The 17,251-nt window shown below is 37.9% G+C and overlaps 6 protein-coding genes across 6 annotated transcripts in view; 4 read left to right on the top strand and 2 right to left on the bottom strand.

Annotated features, from left to right (window-relative positions):
* Window positions 1-258: 258 nt before the first annotated feature.
* LOC144649303 (adenosine receptor A1-like) lies at window positions 259-1,345 on the bottom strand. The gene has a single exon (XM_078508780.1). It carries the CDS (start codon window positions 1,343-1,345, stop codon window positions 437-439), a length of 909 nt encoding a protein of 302 aa, XP_078364906.1. The 3' UTR covers window positions 259-436.
* Window positions 1,346-5,459: 4,114 nt separating this feature from the next.
* On the top strand, window positions 5,460-6,362 carry LOC144649292 (melanocyte-stimulating hormone receptor-like). The gene has a single exon (XM_078508771.1). The coding sequence runs from the start codon at window positions 5,460-5,462 to the stop codon at window positions 6,360-6,362; it is 903 nt and encodes a 300-aa protein (XP_078364897.1).
* A 1,249-nt stretch (window positions 6,363-7,611) lies between these two features.
* Window positions 7,612-10,168, top strand: LOC144643888 (uncharacterized). Its single transcript, XM_078503279.1, has 3 exons — window positions 7,612-8,858; window positions 8,969-9,117; window positions 9,990-10,168. Exons 1-3 carry the CDS (start codon window positions 8,692-8,694, stop codon window positions 10,166-10,168), a joined length of 495 nt encoding a protein of 164 aa, XP_078359405.1. The 5' UTR covers window positions 7,612-8,691.
* LOC144643958 (uncharacterized) lies at window positions 9,474-13,331 on the bottom strand. The gene is made up of 4 exons (XM_078503361.1): window positions 13,192-13,331; window positions 12,473-12,708; window positions 11,821-12,105; window positions 9,474-10,748 (listed from the first exon to the last, which is right to left on the bottom strand). The coding sequence occupies exons 2-4, from the start codon at window positions 12,567-12,569 to the stop codon at window positions 10,702-10,704; spliced, it is 429 nt and encodes a 142-aa protein (XP_078359487.1). The 5' UTR covers window positions 12,570-12,708; window positions 13,192-13,331; the 3' UTR covers window positions 9,474-10,701.
* LOC144645856 (uncharacterized) lies at window positions 13,176-15,363 on the top strand. The gene is made up of 4 exons (XM_078505392.1): window positions 13,176-13,456; window positions 14,014-14,254; window positions 14,635-14,885; window positions 14,982-15,363. The coding sequence occupies exons 1-4, from the start codon at window positions 13,176-13,178 to the stop codon at window positions 15,361-15,363; spliced, it is 1,155 nt and encodes a 384-aa protein (XP_078361518.1).
* LOC144642940 (uncharacterized) overlaps window positions 14,521-17,251 on the top strand; it is a 128,924-nt gene continuing 126,193 nt past the window's right edge. The window contains exon 1 of the mRNA XM_078502063.1: window positions 14,521-14,536. The gene's annotated coding sequence lies outside the window, so the exon portion shown is untranslated. The remainder of the gene's footprint in view (window positions 14,537-17,251) is intronic.

Genomic DNA, 17,251 nt, shown 5'->3' with positions numbered 1-17,251 from the left:
AACATAGCCAATACCCACGATAGCTGAACGCAGTCATTATCACAATCTTAAAAGACAAGACTAGTTCCACTCTGAATACATTTATTGACTTTTGTAATCAATCGCGCCTTGTGGTTTATGTTTACACATTTTGTGACGCATTTAACGAATGGATAACTTGACAGTAAACTTGACTTTCACCTGATTAACCCGGTTTGAAATAAAAGCAGGCCCCAGTTGTTCAAAGGGTGGATAACGCTATCCATCGGATAAATCACTATCCGGTAGATAGCGAAGTGGGTTTTGTATGACAGTTATACACTGAATAGCCATTTATCCGGTAGATAACATAACAGATCCACCCTTTAAACAACTGGGCCCAGAAGAATTAAAGGAACTTTGGTGAATGCGATTTGTTAGTTCAGCTCAAGGGGATCGACCTATAAAACTGAAATCTTTACGTTAGTGAGTTTTCCTCGGTTTGTTTGCAGAACATTTGCCTTGATGTGTTTAGAACTGCCGTTCGAAGTTCGCGAAGGCGCCAGCAATACAAAAACGGATTGATGGACGAGTTCATAAATGCTATAGTATCGGTTAAGATCCACATGTTTGTCCAATGATTAGGGGAAATAAATAAAACTGACATGGCAATAAACAGTGGTGTATAACACAGAAGCATAACGACATAGTATATGAAAGTGTTTTTTGCACTTTTAGTCGATCGCTGCATGTTTTGATTGTTTTCAATATTAAAAGTTTCCACAGCCTGTTGCTGAACGTGGATCTGTAACTGGTGCAGTCGTACTATCCCATAGATTCTGACGTAACAACCAGTGGAAACTAACAAACAAATAACAATAACTATTGCTGCAGAAAAATAATAAGCATTCATTTTCCAAAAAGACAGCAGTGATAACAGAAAGCTTATGAACCAAAGAACTGCTGATGTATATATTGCTCGACGTGGAGTCATTAAATTCGGATATCGCATATGATAATGAAGAGCCAGGAACCGGTCCACACTTATGGCTGTCATTATAAGGAGCGACAGACCAGTTCCAGAAAAGGCCATTATGGACAGTGCCCTGTACACTGGGATATTTCCTGTTAGTTTAGAGACAATATAAAGCGGTTGTACGACAAACCCAACAATAAGGTCTGAAAAAGCCAGACTGCAGAGCAAAACTGTGGACGGCAATCGAAGCGAAGGAGTTTTCAATATGGCGGCTAGCACCAGAATGTTGCCAATGATGGATATGAGCATTGATGGAGCATTGAGTACGCAGTTTATGATGATGACAGTTTCTAGACTAGAATTATTACTTCTACTGCCAGCTAAATAATCAGTTTCTGATTCGTTTGCCATCCTTGCAGTCTTCTCTATTACGTTCTGAAATCACAGCTAGCACGGTTTTGACAAGTGTTTGGTCAAGTAAGACTCAAGCAGCTCGACAAATATTATTCTTCATGTCAATACTACGTCTCCAATAGTTGAAAGTGAAGTTAAAATGAAGTAAACCTGCTGTGAATGAAATGATTGTTCACTCTGGCACAAGGAAGCCTTAGCTAGAAGGACGTATTAAATGTTTCCAGAACTGGCGATCGTCTATTTTAATAGACGTTAAAACGCACTGGCAATACGGACTTCTTAAATCAAAATTATGTTGACATTCATGACATCCAACACGGTGTACATGCCATTGAGGGAAGTATTTCCTGTAACATGTGTTATCCTCGGATTCAGAAAGTAGCAATTGTGCACGCAAAACAAAGGACTATAGCAGCATGCATCTTTTGTCTGGAAACAGCGAATAGTCTAAAGATGGTAACATTCTAGCCAGCTGTGCTGATGAGCCTTTCTATTGATAATACTAGCTACACTAAACACAGCATAGGATTGGCCTTTAATGTGACACTTCAGCAGTACGCGACTTTTAAATCACGCTGCATCCAAAACAAGCCAGTTGTAGGCATGAATTATTAGATCCACAGCGTTTATACACACCGCGCGCACAATTTGTGCCAAACAATAAATTACATTTCGTATTCAACTGCTGGCGTGTGGTACAAACAGGACTATGTGAATAGGCTCTCTCCCGATTTGAAATTACAACAACGTGCTGTTTCAGTGTTTAGTCCAAAAGCTCTATTCATCAAATTGAAAAATTTAAATTCCATATTCAAGTGAAATGGCTCAAGCCTACCGTGCAGAAAGTGAGTATTAGCTGTGTACGGTGACAGATGTTTGAATCCTACGGATCTATTGATAAAAAAAAAGTGTTATTAACGGTACAAGAAGATAGCTATAACATGTTCAACTGCCTAAAGCCGTTGAACATGTCTTGAGATGGTAATATGCTAGCCAACTGCAAGGAAACCCTTACAATAAATAACTAGTGGTAACCACAGGTTAGAAAGTGCGGGCCTTGACGCACTTAGAACTGAAAGGCACTGACTGGTACGAGAGTGCGTAATGTTAGATGGCAGTGTCGATAAATAAATGCTAAAATGGACAAAAGACAATGGTATTCCGAGTAACGCGTCACGCAAGGAATGTTCATTTCCTATTGCAGCGAACCAATCTATGTTGTTGATTACACAGTTTTGTGAAGTGTAATCGAGCACTCGTTGTGAACTGAGATGTGTTTTTTCTCAGTCGGTAAACTCGCTATGTTGTGCTTGCCTTTTGTTAACGTGGCGCGATTAATGAAAAATCACTGGACAAAATTAAAGACAATTATTCCGAGCAACGCGTCACGCTTTAATAATTGCTACGAACCGGCCGCGAACCAGTCAGAGTTGTTTTTTGATTGACAGTTGATTGTGAAGTGTAGTCGAGCACGTGGTGTGAATTGAGATGTGATTTTCCTCGGTTGATAAACTCGCTATGTTGTCAGTGTTATAACGAATTCCTCGAGAATAACCGTTGCTGGAATCATTCGCTTTGCTGCTGTTTTATCTGTGATATAATCACAGCAAATTTTCTCAAAAGCAGCACCTATAAAACAACGTCTACAAATTGTAATGTTTGCAATCTTCCATGTGACAGAAGCGTAGATCTTATGTGACAAACTGTTGAGAGATTGACTCATTTTTCGCATTCTTATCGTTCTTGGAGAAGAGATTTTTCTCTTCCGGTGTTACGACAAACTATCGCGATTGACACATTTTTCGCGTTCCGATCGTTCTTAGTGGAAGAACAAAATTTTCAACTTCCGGTTTCTGTTCGCCTATTATTAACGTGGCGCGCACGCGTAAAACGCAATCCGCTGTCACTGTCAAGATTAGGGTTGCGGGCCTCTCTTGGGCCCGCAATGAAAGCTACAAAATGGAGCATAGGTTGTCATAAACATTTACCACATTTAGCGCGAAATGGTGTCTTAATCACTTTCAACCCCCCCCCCCCCCCCCCCCCACCCCAACCCTCAGCCCCAACGCCCTCACAACCACCACCACCAAAAAACTTCATATGTTTCTATCTATGATATTTTTTCTCTTGTTTAGGGACGAGGAATAATTACACTTTGCGAATTTATAATAAATGTTTACAAGTCGCGGGCTTCCTGCGATTTTCTTTGACAAGTTACAAGGCATCTTACCATCGTTAGACGATTCGTGGGATTTAGAAATCGCTGTGTCGCCCTCGCTATTCAAGGAAAGCCACCGTTATGAGCTGTTGCCTCTGCGCCCGGTAATATCTTTTGATGTGCTGGTTTTTGGTCTTGTCTGTAGGCGGGTTCTACAGAAATTGCCTTCTCTTTCCGGAAATCGACACAGCGACTTCAGATACATCAGAATGTCGTCGACGAGGTCTTCAAAGACTTCGAACAATGGGACAAGAGGAAAACAAACTTTGCTTTATGATTTACTTGTAAAGAGCCCCTTTACGCTCTGGGACAGTTTTTTTTTTTGATAACTTACTGATGGAAAGGTTAAAACATTTAAGTTGTTGTTTTTAAGTCAATAATTTTTTTATTTTTTTACTCTTTACGTTTTTTTTTTTTTAATTTTGCCACAAGAGTTATTAAATGTCTTTTAAATATCAATACAGTCAGTGAAATATTCCTACCGTTTTTTGGATCAAGTCAAATTCTTAAGTTCAGTCCAGCCAGGCATCTTTTCCAAAATTTTGTAAGATATAAAAGGATGGTGGGATCATAAGGTAAACAAGCTTTAATACATTCCTGACGCGACATTCACACTGAAATTTGAACCGGTGTTTTCCCCATTTCTGGTAATAACTTTGTCATATTTTTAGCGGGGGCGGGGGGATCACTAGTCAGCATATTAGCAATTTTTTCCTCGCTTTTAACTTGTTGCATCAATTGGGATGAATGCACTGTTCGTAAAGCTTAATTGAAGCTTTCCTGTATTTTCCTGCTTAATAAGCAAAGTTCAATACCACATTTTGCGCGAAGATTGCTTTCTTTTGTTTTACTTTTATGTTTTTTTTATATATATAAAAGAGCTGGTGTTTTTTTTTTTTATTTTCGTACTGTTTATTTCACTTGCATTGCCAAATGACTTATTGTTTTTAAGATCGCATTTTTTAAAGAAATGCTGACTGCTTACCAGACGTGAAAATAAGCTGATTAAAAATTAACTGATGGAATATTTAAATTTTTTAGAAACTTTTAGAAAACGTTTCAAATCGGTCTAACATTTTGTGTGTGTGTGTGTGGGGGTGGGGGGCGGGGGGGGGGGGGGAGGGGGATTTGAACGTCATCTCTCGCCAAATGTGTAAAACGTTTTAGACAGCCTATGCTGCACTAAGTAGCTTTCATTATTAAAAGCAAGGGTTCCCTTGCAGCTGGCTAGCATATTACCATCTCACGACATGTTCAAGGGCATAAGCAACTTATATTTATTAGTTCTTTTGTTTTGTCCGTTAATAACATTTTTAATCAATAGATCCCATGCCTGTCATCGTGCACCGACCATGCTGTTCTGTCAACATATAGTTCGCATTTTTTTTTAGGCCTCTTTGTGCCACAAGTCAACAATTACTTTTTGCACAGTAGGCTAGAGTTTTTTTTTTCATTCAAATATGAACCTTTCATTTTGGGGGGGTTTATGAATAGTCTTTGTCGAGCTTTTGGACCAAACGTTGACACAACATTCTGTTGGCAATTTCAAAACCAACGTGAGCAACAGATTCTTAAAATAAAGAAAGATTCATGGTCTGTTTACCCTTTTGGATATCAATTCCTGTATATCAACATACACACATTCGACTAAAGAAGTCCACATTGCCAGTGCGTTAATAGACGATCGCAAGTTCTGGAAGCATGTGCATGTCTTTCTAACTTGGGTCTCTTTGTGCCACCGATAACAATCATTTCATTCACAGCAGATTTATTTCACTTTAACGAGAATTTTAAATTATTTGAGTTATCACACTGACGTAAAGAATCAATAAAATTTGTCGAACTATTGGACCAAACACTTGACAAAACCGAGTAATAGAAGGGTCTGCGAGGATGCCAAACGAATCAGAAGCTGATTATTCAGCTGGCATCAGAGGCAATAATTCTCGTCCAGAAACTTTTGTCATTATTAACTGCGTACTCAATGCTCCATTAATGCTGATATCCATTATTGGCAACACTCTGGTGCTAGCCGCCATATTGAGAACTCCTACGCTTCGATCGCCGTCCATAGTTTTGCTATGCAGTCTGGCTGTTTCAGACCTTATAGTTGGGTTCGTCGTACAACCGCTTTATATTGTTTCTAAGTTAACAGAAAATGTTCCAGTGTACCGAACACTATCCATAATGGCCGCCTCATCTGGAACTGGCCTGTCGCTCCTTATAATGACAGCCATAAGTGTGGATCGGTTCCTGGCTCTTCATTATCATATGCGATATCCGAATTTAATTACTCCATGCCGAGCAATATATACATCAGCAGTTCTTTGGTTCATTAGTTTCCTGTTATCATTGCTGTCTTTGTGGAAAATGTACGCTTACTATTTTTCTGCAGCTATAATTATTGTTATTTGTCTGTTAGTTTCCACTGGTTGTTACCTCAGAATCTATGGGATAGTACGGCTGCACCAGTTACAGATTCACGTTCAACAACAGGCTGTGGAAAGTTTTAATATTGAAAATAATCAGAACATGCAGCGATCGACTAAAAGTGCAAAAAACACCTTTATATATTATATCGTTATGGTTCTGTGTTATACACCGCTGTTTATTGCCATGTCAGTCTTATTTATTTCTCCCAATCATTGGACAAATATGTGGATTTTAACCGATACTATAGCATTTATGAACTCGTCCATCAATCCATTTTTGTATTGCTGGCGCCTTCGCGAACTTCGAACGGCAGTTGTAAAGACAGCAAGGCATATGTTATGCAAACAAACCGAGGAAAACTAACTAACGTAGAGTTTTTGGTTTTATAGGTCGAACCCCGAATAACGTAAAATAAAGGATTCCAAAAACAATAAACAATACCAAAACCACAGCATCATAGATAACTTGCAATATTTTCCGTGACACCAAGATATACCCACGGTGACAGATGTTTAGAATGTTATTATCGGAGCCAGTTAGGTATTATCAGCTGTATCATACACGCAAAACTCATTATAGCGTCCACATGCCTCTTTTGTAAGTGATTAGCAACATGTTTAAAAATGGTAGACTATCATAAGTACGCCCAGAACAGACCCTTTCTACAAACCCTATTCATCCCTTGTGGGGCTGGAATACGCCTCACGGACTACGCCCGGGGGCTCCCGGGACTACGTTAGTCATAAACATAAAAAATAAGGGTACTCTGTGTGACATCCTCGTATTTAAGGTTTTATACATATGTTTATGTATAATTTATTTATTTATTTATCCCACTACTACACACTACTACTATCTATCTATCTATCTATTTATTTATTTATTTATTTATTATTCATTCATTCATTCATTATTTTTTGCAGTGAAGTGTAATTTAATGTAATGTAATGTAATGTGATGTGATACAGTATAATGGGAGTATCTGTAATAAAATCAGCCTATGAAGACACACGTAGAGTGACATTCATAATAATACTAAGTTGGATTTTTAAAACATTGTATGGAATGCAATCTATTTTGTACCAACTGTAAGTAAATTTATCTTTTTTATAATATAAATAAAGTACACTTAGTCCCTGTCCACACTGACCCGGGTAAATTTGAAAACGCATCTTTTTCTCCGCATAGGCCAACTGTCCGCACTGAGACGGCGTTTTCGGTCACCGAAAACGGAGCTTTTCAAAAACGCTCTCCAAAGTGGAGAAATATTTAACAGTGTGGCATGCGATTACAGGAATTGTATGGAGCCGGCCGGCCGCGTTTGCATTGATGGTAAGCTTATATAAAGACATCCTGCCCAGGATTACTGTAGCCTTCAAGCTTTTAAATTCGAATATACATTTTGGGATACAGAACATTATTTTAAAAGTCATATACAACAATTATTGCTGCGAAGCCTTAGCGTAGCAGCACCACTATTTGTGACTGTCCGCGTGGGGCCTGGGCGCTTTATATATGCGACACACTCGATTTTCGACTTTTTCACTGGCGATGATTTTGAGTACATGCAGTACGTATGATCAGCGGCATGTAAAATGTGGAAGCTGCGGACAGAGCGCAAAAACGGCTGGACATGCGCAGTGTGCGTCAAATGCTGCCCGCGCCATGACTCCCGCCATTCGATTTTCAAAATGGCGGACAGCGAATCAAAAAAGAACACGTCATTGAGCGTTCAAAGCGCCGCTGTTCTCCGTCCATCACTATTTGCAGTCGCATCACAAACAGCTGTTGTTCATGGAGGACGCATCTAGGCTATTTGTGAAGACATCGACGAAAAAGTTCTGGCATAAAAAGGCTGCCATTTGTGACTCACTTTTGAGGCGAAAGTTACGCTTCTTGTTTTTGTTGGGACAAGTGTTTGGCGTTTATTAAGGTCACCGCTTACTCAGTAAGCTCAGGAAAGGCAAATGTTTGAGAGGACTAATTTCTCTAAAACATATCAAAAATGACTTTTTTTTCGTTTATATGAATTTTTATAAACGCTGTTTAAAGGAGGACTTCTGCTGTGATGTGGCGATTGTTGTAGAAAGAGAGAAAAGGTTTCTTGCCCGCCGAGATTGCAGTTCAGTGAGTACGAAATCGTGAATTGTTTTGTTTTTACGCGATTGTTTTCTAACTCCTCGGATCGTAGGAATATTACGCAGTTGATCATTTAGGACTTATCTTGTTGTGTACGTAGATTTTAGTCGTTGAAAGTTTTGTAATTTCTAAGGAGTATTATTGAATTAAAGATTTTGTTCATTTTACTGAAGTCGTCGTAATACTTCCATTATCTTGTCTTTCTGTGTGGTTTGCCAAGACTTGCACACGCCATATTTTCCCGCCCAAACCGCGGCTACAAATCGTCCTGTCAAGGTCAATTATCGTTGTTGCCAATGTGCAATAGTGTCGGGGATTTTTTATTTTTATTTTATTTTTTTATGAATATGCAGCACTATGCACTGTGTTAAAGCTCCCCGAGAATTGCGTAAGAAGCCGGCTGGGGTCGACTGTTGGGGTAATGTGTCCCTGTTTACAGACATTCAAGCACGGGCCTGTGGTTTTTTACAGAATGTGACGCTTTGTAAAAAGCACTTCGACGAAAAAATTAATGAAAACAAATTGAAATGTTGCTTTCCACTGCATTCTGACAATGAATGCAGCGGTAGTTTTGTTTCCTGTCCTCGGCGACTATTTGCGGTGTTTGATAGTTTTCAACACCATTCCCACATCGGTACATTTATTTGTGAGAAACATTTATTGCTGGCCGATCGAGATGAAAGAATTTGCAACAGCGAGGGATACACTCCACCTAAAAAGGTATTTAATTACGTCAATTGATTTCACAGAACTGTTGATAGTTGACTGAGGATTGGCATATCACCAGTCACGCCCATAGTTTTGTTTTTTAATATTTTTTATTCGACCAGCGCCCAAAGTCTGAGTCGACGAGTTATAACCCTGATCAGGGAGAGCTGGTTAAGAAAATTGAAGACCTCGAGAGGCAAAAAAAAAAAATTGGAAGAAGGCCAAAGGAAAGTAGAAGATAAGAACACAATGTTGTTGAACAAAATTGAAGGTATGTGTGACCAAGCATTTCATTGGCTTTCCTAGACATTGAAGTTGTCTGTGAAATACTGTAAATTACAATAAATTGATAATGACCATACAAATAACCTCCATTTACAGTCCCTTTCCCTAGGTCATTATGGTTGCCTCATTGTTTACATACTAATAGTATGCCCTTTATAATTATGAGGTTCTATTAAAAATTAGACTGCTAAAATATACTTCTTTAATGAGATAAACAGCAAAAATAAAATATATAAGTAGCTGTATGTACTGTCCAACACTGCATGTGTACATGAACCAATGTCAATATTTTTTATTATTATTTTTTACCAATGTCAATAATAAAACAAAACAACACACAAATTTACTTCAACAAGGTTTTAATAAAATACCAAACTCGACTATGGAAAAATGCTATATTCACGAGGGTACAATAGAAGACAGGAATAATTTTAAAATTGGAACCGACGTATAGCCATACAGCATGTTTTCAGCTGCATTAAATGGGCTAACATATTATTTTATCCCAACATAATATTAATCTATTTCTAGTCACCCAAGCAAAACCCTCATGATCTGACAGATGGGATCACTTAAAACACACAATCCTATGATATAAACAGTTTATTATCAACTTGGATATTTGGTTAAATTAAGACTGAAAATCAACTGAGTCATATATCTATATAGCCTGGTGCAAAAACAAGAGAAAGTTTGGAAAAATTCAAAAGTTTATCTCAACTGCACCTTGGGTTTACATAAGCATTTTATGTTGAATTCACCTTGAAACTATTGTTTTTGCTCAGCCCTTAAATCAAACATAACGTGAAACATGTAGAGTGTGTTACATAAAACCCATGGTGATTTATTTTCCAACAGAACTTGCTCGACAAAACACACAATTAATGCAAAAAGAAAAGAATATCAGGGAAATAAATGACGAATTGAAAGAAGAGAACATCAGGCTTCACAAGAAAATTCAAGGTAAAACCAGTATGCCTACAAAAGGTTTGGGCAAAATTATAGATTTCACTTCATTAAAAAGTCACTGTACATAAGAACCAAGTGGAGAAGAACTTACAGCCTCTAAATTTGTCATTAAATATCCTAAAATTTTGATTAATTTTTAAAGAAGCTGTGTTTTATTTTACATTAAATCCTTTTAAAATTTTAATTTCAGGCACAGTACAGTAAGTAGACATGCAACCCTCCCAAAGGTCTGAATTTGTCATTAGGGAAGTGGTCATAATAATCTGAAGTTACTTCAACTTCCAAGGGCAAAACCATTCATGTTGTAAGTGTATGATAGCTGAGAAACATGTTTTCATCCTTTTTGTTTTCTAACAAATATTTCTCACTGCTTAAAGGAGACACAACATTCAGCACTCTTGTGCAACAATTCCACAAGTCTTTGGTCAATCATTATAGCAATGGTGGGAAACATTTATACAATCCAGATGAGATGGAACAGTTTTGTGATACCCATGCTCCTGGCCTGTTTGAGGACATCTTTTGTGCCATATTCAATAATGAAAAGGAAACACCATCAAGCAAGAGAAGTCATCTTCAGAGAATCCGTGTAGTTGCCTTGCTACACAACCTCAGTTTCTTTAGAAATCAGGTAGTAGACCTTTCTACCTTCAAACAAAGCAGATAAAATAAAGGCATTCAACCATTTCCAATAAAAAGGAAAAAATATTGGGGTACATATACAATAAAAATAAAAAAAATAACATTATAATTAAGAACTTTTCTCTCTCTTGTTAGAATTAAAAAAATATCAAACAAGAAAGGGTGGAGCTGGTTATATCCACTACTCTTAAAATTTATTCCACTGCATCAGGAAAAAAAGCATTACACTTAGCAATTATAATGCTCACACAATAACTTGTATATTTCTGATAATGTTTGATTGTCAGAAAAACTGTCCCATGCAGAAAGCCAATGGTCTACAACTAAAACTAAGTGGAGCTAGCTACTCCTCAATGATGTCTGGCATGGTCCTTGGTTACAGTTGCCATCCACATTCCATTACGAACCATGAGAAAGCACTTGCCAAAATGAATCAAGAAGAAGTGAGAAAAGAAATAAAACTTGCAACAAAGGTAGCTGTGCTTGATAAATTGAGTCTATGAAGTTCACAATTCAATAAAACTCTTTCCTATTGTACCTCCAAATTCTACAACAGCTAATACAATAATTACTGAGCCACTACATGTACATGTATTGTGTTGTTTTGTTAAACATGGTTCACGACAATGATTACTTCATCTGACTGCAAACAGTTGTTGGAAAATTCGAAATCGGATATCAGCATTATGACAAAACTACACTTTCCGACTAAGAACTTTCAACTTTGTTGACTGTGCAATTTTCGTTCTTCAAAACCTAATGTATTGTTTAAGGTGTTTCCACTGAAATAGAAGGAGAACTAAAAATTTTCTGAAACTTGGTCCAGGTTACAATTATGTTATGAGCATTAGAAAAATGGAATAAAAAATGGGGGCAACCGCACTAGTTTTTGTGTAAAATGGACGGGCATTTTAGTAAATATAAGACCAGTGAGATTAAAATATTGGGAACCCCAGTAATCTGAATGGGGAACTAGTGTTTCAGGTCACTGTGCTCATTTATTTTCCAGGGTGGTTAGGATTTAATCATATTATATATAATAAAAATGTTTTGTTTTGAAAGGAAAAGAAATTCATACTTCTCATTGAGGATGACATCCACTTTATACATGCACCGAGAAGGCCGACAAACTCCATAACCAGTACATCCTGGCACATGTGCACAGTTCTAGCAGATATCCACACTGACATCAATGCTGTTCCCCAGAACCACGACATTAACAGAAACCACCAGTCTGTGAGAGTGGCGATGAAGGATGGATCGATTCGACAGTGTCGTGGAGGAATCGACATCCAGCATCTGCTAGGATATTTTCGTGTAGAGTTAACAAAATATTTTTCCTCCAGCTTCCTGTCTCTGTTACCTGCAGAATATACACAGGTCAATTTTTCAAATATCCAGGATAGCTTTCAGAATCTCAGGTATTACAGTGATATAAATTATTTTATTCATACAAAGCAGCTCACTGCTGTCTAATTCTTGCCACAAGCACAACTGCACTCAGATTGCAGTTTTTCAGAAAACTTACATGAATTTTTCATCCGTCCCAGGCTAATATATGTATGTATGCGTAAATGCTGGTGTAAAAATAACGATATTGAATTTCCATACTAAATTTAGAACTCAGCTGATTTTACTTGGAGTTTTCTATATACAGTAGTACATTATGCAAAAAAATCCAAACAAAGCATAACTGAAAAAATAACAGAACTTCCAACATAACTACCTACATGTACAGCTGTATGTGCTTAAACCAATGTGCTTGTGATTTTGAAAGGGTGTATTGGGATGCAGAGAGACATGAAATGGAGACGCTGAAAACATCATGGCTGGTTGATGAGTTTGAAAGGCCTCTCCACAGCAAAAATGATTATGCAGCAGCCTTGGAACACACACTCATGATGTGCCCTGAACTTGATGAATACATGGCTGAATTCCAACTGGTTGTAACTGGTGACTACCCAACCTGGAAGTTCAATAAAAAACTTGTTGCAGAGGTAGCTAAGTACATGCAAAAATAAATAATTGCTACACTAAAAACACAATAGTGAGAACAAACAACTATCTCCCTTAACACAAAGGAATCCACTGTTCAAGTGTTCTGGCCTTTCTTTGAGAAGTTATATAAAGCTTTATTTGGAAGGTTGGTTAATTTATAATTTAACAAATACCAGTTTGTGTCTTTCTTACATGTAACTACACGAGCGAAGGAAGCCAATAAACTGACATCTATGAAATAGATATAGAACCTACAAGTACTCGCAAGAATTGATTAAAATTGCATATTTTAAAATTTTTAGAAACAAGAAGTTCCCCCAGAAGCCTAAGTCTGAAAAAATTTCTCTGGTGTCTTCAGCTGCCTTTGGAGGCTGGCTTATAGTGAGAGATGTTGTTCTGGATCTATTTGGTGAATGGAAAGATGCACAGTACCTGATGTTGATCAACTTACTTGATGAGATCAGCTGCTTCAACTTCTACTTCTACACTGTGTTCTTTCGTGGTGGAAATTTTGACAGCTGGTTACAGTCAATGCTAAGGGCATCTATGATCTTCATTATCTTCCGCCGCAGAAACTATGATAAGGCAACCTTATGCCAACTAAGTGATCTCCTGTTCCATGTGTCCCAAAACACAGACCTTGGTGAAACAATCCAAGAATTCCTACAAGTTTTCACAGAGAAAAAAATTGAAATACTTCACTCCATCTTGCGGCGGTAGGAAAATTTTCAACTATATTCATAATTATTTTGGAAATGTTTCTTGTGTTATGATCAATGCAATTCCATTGGAGAGCACGGACACATGAGCAAAACAAAAAACTACAAACTCATTACTGTTACTGCTTACAGTTTAGCAATCTCACGTCTGTTTGATTTCTTCTCCACACGATTCAATTAAAAGACATCTCAGAAATACTTTGGCTGTTTTCTTATTTTAACAGTAAAAAATTTTATAGCTAAATTTATGATTCTGTGACACGCAATAACAAAACTTGCAAGATAACAGAGTTTGTACTTACACTTATGAAATAATGGCTTCACAGCATTCATGCCACTTGACTCAGCAAATAACGAATAATTATCAGCGTAACAGTGATGTTAATTATTATTGCTTCTATAGATTTGCGGTACAATAACATGTTTAATAATTTTGTCCTTGTCAAAAACTTACATAATAAAAATTACAAAAGAGTTAGATCCTTATATTTTACCAATAATTATTTATAGTGTAACAACTCACAAAACACACACTTCTGGTTACCTTTATACAGTAACGTACCTATCTGGGCAGTTCCACAACTGATCCGCACAATAGCACATGCACTCAGTGGAAGAGGCTTTGACGTAGATTTTATGGAATGGTTTCTGCCACAATATCTGAGAGGGCATGGCAGTGCAAACCTCACAGAGACAACACTCAAGGCAGCAGAGTTCCTTTTTGAACTGTTCACAGAAGTGTGGAATACACTTGGACAGACAGCAAAGATCCCACGTGGAAACCGCAAATTTCAGGTGCTATGCATTTTTTTTATCAAATGCCTTGCTACCTTGAATAAAGTTCATTCAGACAAGGGAACTGCAAGAGAAATTCACCTCAATTCAGGGATGGACTTAAAAAAATGATACGATTGAAGTACATGTACACGTTATTCTTTTTACACGCACTACCAAATTATAAACAAAGGATAACTGAAAACGTTAAATAAATATTAAAATTATAAATATAACAAAACAACTGTGGAGCCTGTCTTTCAGAAATCAATCATTTGCAAAAAAAGCCGAGATAAGATTCATGTAGCTGAGGATATTATAGTGGTGCTTGTATTCTTTTATATGCAAGAGAAGCTCGGGTCAATCCTACACTTACATCTTAGCTTACCTTCATTTTCCAGCCATATTACTTCCCAGCATTGGATGCAACCATGGACCAGCGATCGCTGCCGATGGGGTTCTCTTTTCTAGGTTCTGAGCCCGACCAGATGGTTTGTTGTGATCTCACCGAATGCACGGCCAATTCAGCTGATTACAAAAGGCTGAATTGTGGTCACTCATTCCATATATCATGCCTCAGAGAACGACTGTGCCCTATCTGCCATCCTCTGCTACAAGAACGAATACGAGAGCTATCCACAACATTGAACAGGTAAGAGAGTACGGTCAAAATATAAGCACAAGCTACTGTACTTTTCCCTGCACGCATGGAGCCTAAATTTGGTTTGATTTCTTAATCCGTTAATAGGTATCTTGCGGGCGATCCACTGGATAGCGATGACAGCGACGATGGTAACGACGATGACGACGATGGAAACGATGATATATCAACAAACCTTGAGGACAGTTGCGATGAGGGAGGCAATGAATCTCACCAAAACAAAGTGCACCAGTTGCAATCAGAATTTAAAACACGTGTTCGCTCCCTAAAGCAAGACCGTCCGCGACAGCTGTTTCCAAAATTCGCTAACGTCGGTCAAAAGCCAGCTGGAGAGGAAACAACACAGTCAGAGATTCCACCAGTGAATCAACCAAGTTTTCCGTGTAAACATAACGGTTGTAGTAAAGTCTGCAGGTCACAAGGCGGCCTAACTCTCCACATCAACAGAATACACAACGGTCAAAAATAACAGAAATAAAACAGTAATTGCAGTTTTCCTTGGTGGCAAATCTGCTTGAAATTTCGTCGTTGTGAAACAATTGCTGTAGGGGTTTTTTCTGGACCACAGTTCACTTAGGTTTTTGTTTACTATCCATGGTTTCCCTTACACGCGGCGCTTCGCTCGATCCGCCATGATGTAAAATTCTCAACTGGAAAATCTTACGCGCAGTCGCAGTAAAGGAAAATAACCTCACTGGCGTCATTTTTCTCTGACCAATCAGCCGTTTTTGCGCTCTGTCGAAGCTGCGTTTGTCGTTAATTTGCGATGTCCTTTTCGCTAAAGAGCAAGAAGTTAAATTTTAAAGCGTTGCCGCTTGCGCTTCTGTGCAGCACTTTGTAAATGCTTCCCAAGAAATCTCTCTTGAGCAAGATGGTCAAGTAAAGTGCCGGAGAAACGGTCTTTTCATCCCTTATGCGCCAGCTCTGATGAATAACGAATTTCCGAGGCCTTCTTATAATCGCTTTCATAATTATTCATTACCAATTTAATTTAAGGAAAAATTTTTACTTTCTGACCCTTAAGCGGGAAATATGTACAGCAAAAACACTACGAAGATTATTTGCGAAGGCTCCACGAAAACGTTTCCATAATGACCGCGCGCTGGAATGGAACGAGCTTTGAGCTTTTTGACGTCATAACTGAATTGGTGTTTCTGATGGCTTTGCAATCGCACGTGCTATGTTATGTTACATTGCTTCCTTTCCTCAATTTCACTAATTATTATATAAACTAAGCGAATTACCAGCATTTAACTCACTGAGAAAACAGAGAAAAATCTTTCACATCTGGAAATGTGAACATCCGAAACATTGCTATGACCTTCCGTTCGTTCCTACTACTATAATTATTCTTATAACTTACTTCGCAGCACTTTACTTGCTATCAGCAACTCCTAGTTATAAAACAAACACTTGACTTAGAATTTCTATAAACTCGCAATTTCCGCCATGTTTATCCGTTCGCATATAAAGCGGCCGACTTATTTAGGCCCACAGTACTCGAAGTTTTCATTATTGAACGTTATTTCGACAGCTAACTGTTTTGTAACCTACACAAGCATGAAGAGTATTATTTGAAATGCAAACATTTTAATATTCAAACACAAACCTGTCATGAGCTTCTAGTCCAAATCGAACAAAGTTCGCCATGTCGAATTTTTGATTAAAGCTTTCACCGGACAGAATCAATTGCTCGGTTCGCCTTAAAGATAAATAATGTCCTCCGTAGCTGTGGTTTATTTCTGTGAACAAAAAAAAAAGAAAACTGATGAAATTCACAAAGTAGTTAGACAAGTTAGGCAATTATTTATTCAGTTATTAAGCTCACAAGATAGGAGCAAGCATGAACTCGATTCTCGCAAATTGTTAAAATTCAAAATGAACAGCGTACTAGTTCTCGCACTTACCGCGTTATTTCCAAGCTTTATTCCTTTGTTGGAGCTCTTCTGTAATGTTTTAATTTGCCTGGTTATGTATAAGAAGGCAAACACAAAGTTCTGGCGTATAATCCTGAAAAATTTTAGTCGGCTAAAATTTTTCATTTTGGTCACAACTTTGTGCAGAAGAAGAATAAATTAAAACTTCGCGCCTCTTTTTTGCATTCAACGCGGTCGGCCAAATACCGCCTTCTGATTGGTTTAATTCATCGCACGTGTTTTTCGCTGCAGCATTTCATTGGTTTCTGTAATTGAAACACTAGTTTTCCATTTGAGACAACAGCGTTTTAGAGAAAAAGAGTTCAAGTACAGTGTATGATTTTTTTTGTTTTTCTTTTGAATAAAAGAACCAACTTTCCTTTTTAGTAAGAAGTTTAAGCAGTCTAAAGGAATAGCGTCCCCTCCCCTGACGACCTAACG

Source organism: Oculina patagonica, chromosome 1, assembly GCF_052425735.1.
Source record: "Oculina patagonica isolate OP01 chromosome 1, crgOcupat, whole genome shotgun sequence".
Classification (NCBI taxonomy): Eukaryota; Metazoa; Cnidaria; class Anthozoa; order Scleractinia; family Oculinidae; genus Oculina; species Oculina patagonica.
This window is presented reverse-complemented; position numbering and strand designations above follow the sequence as displayed.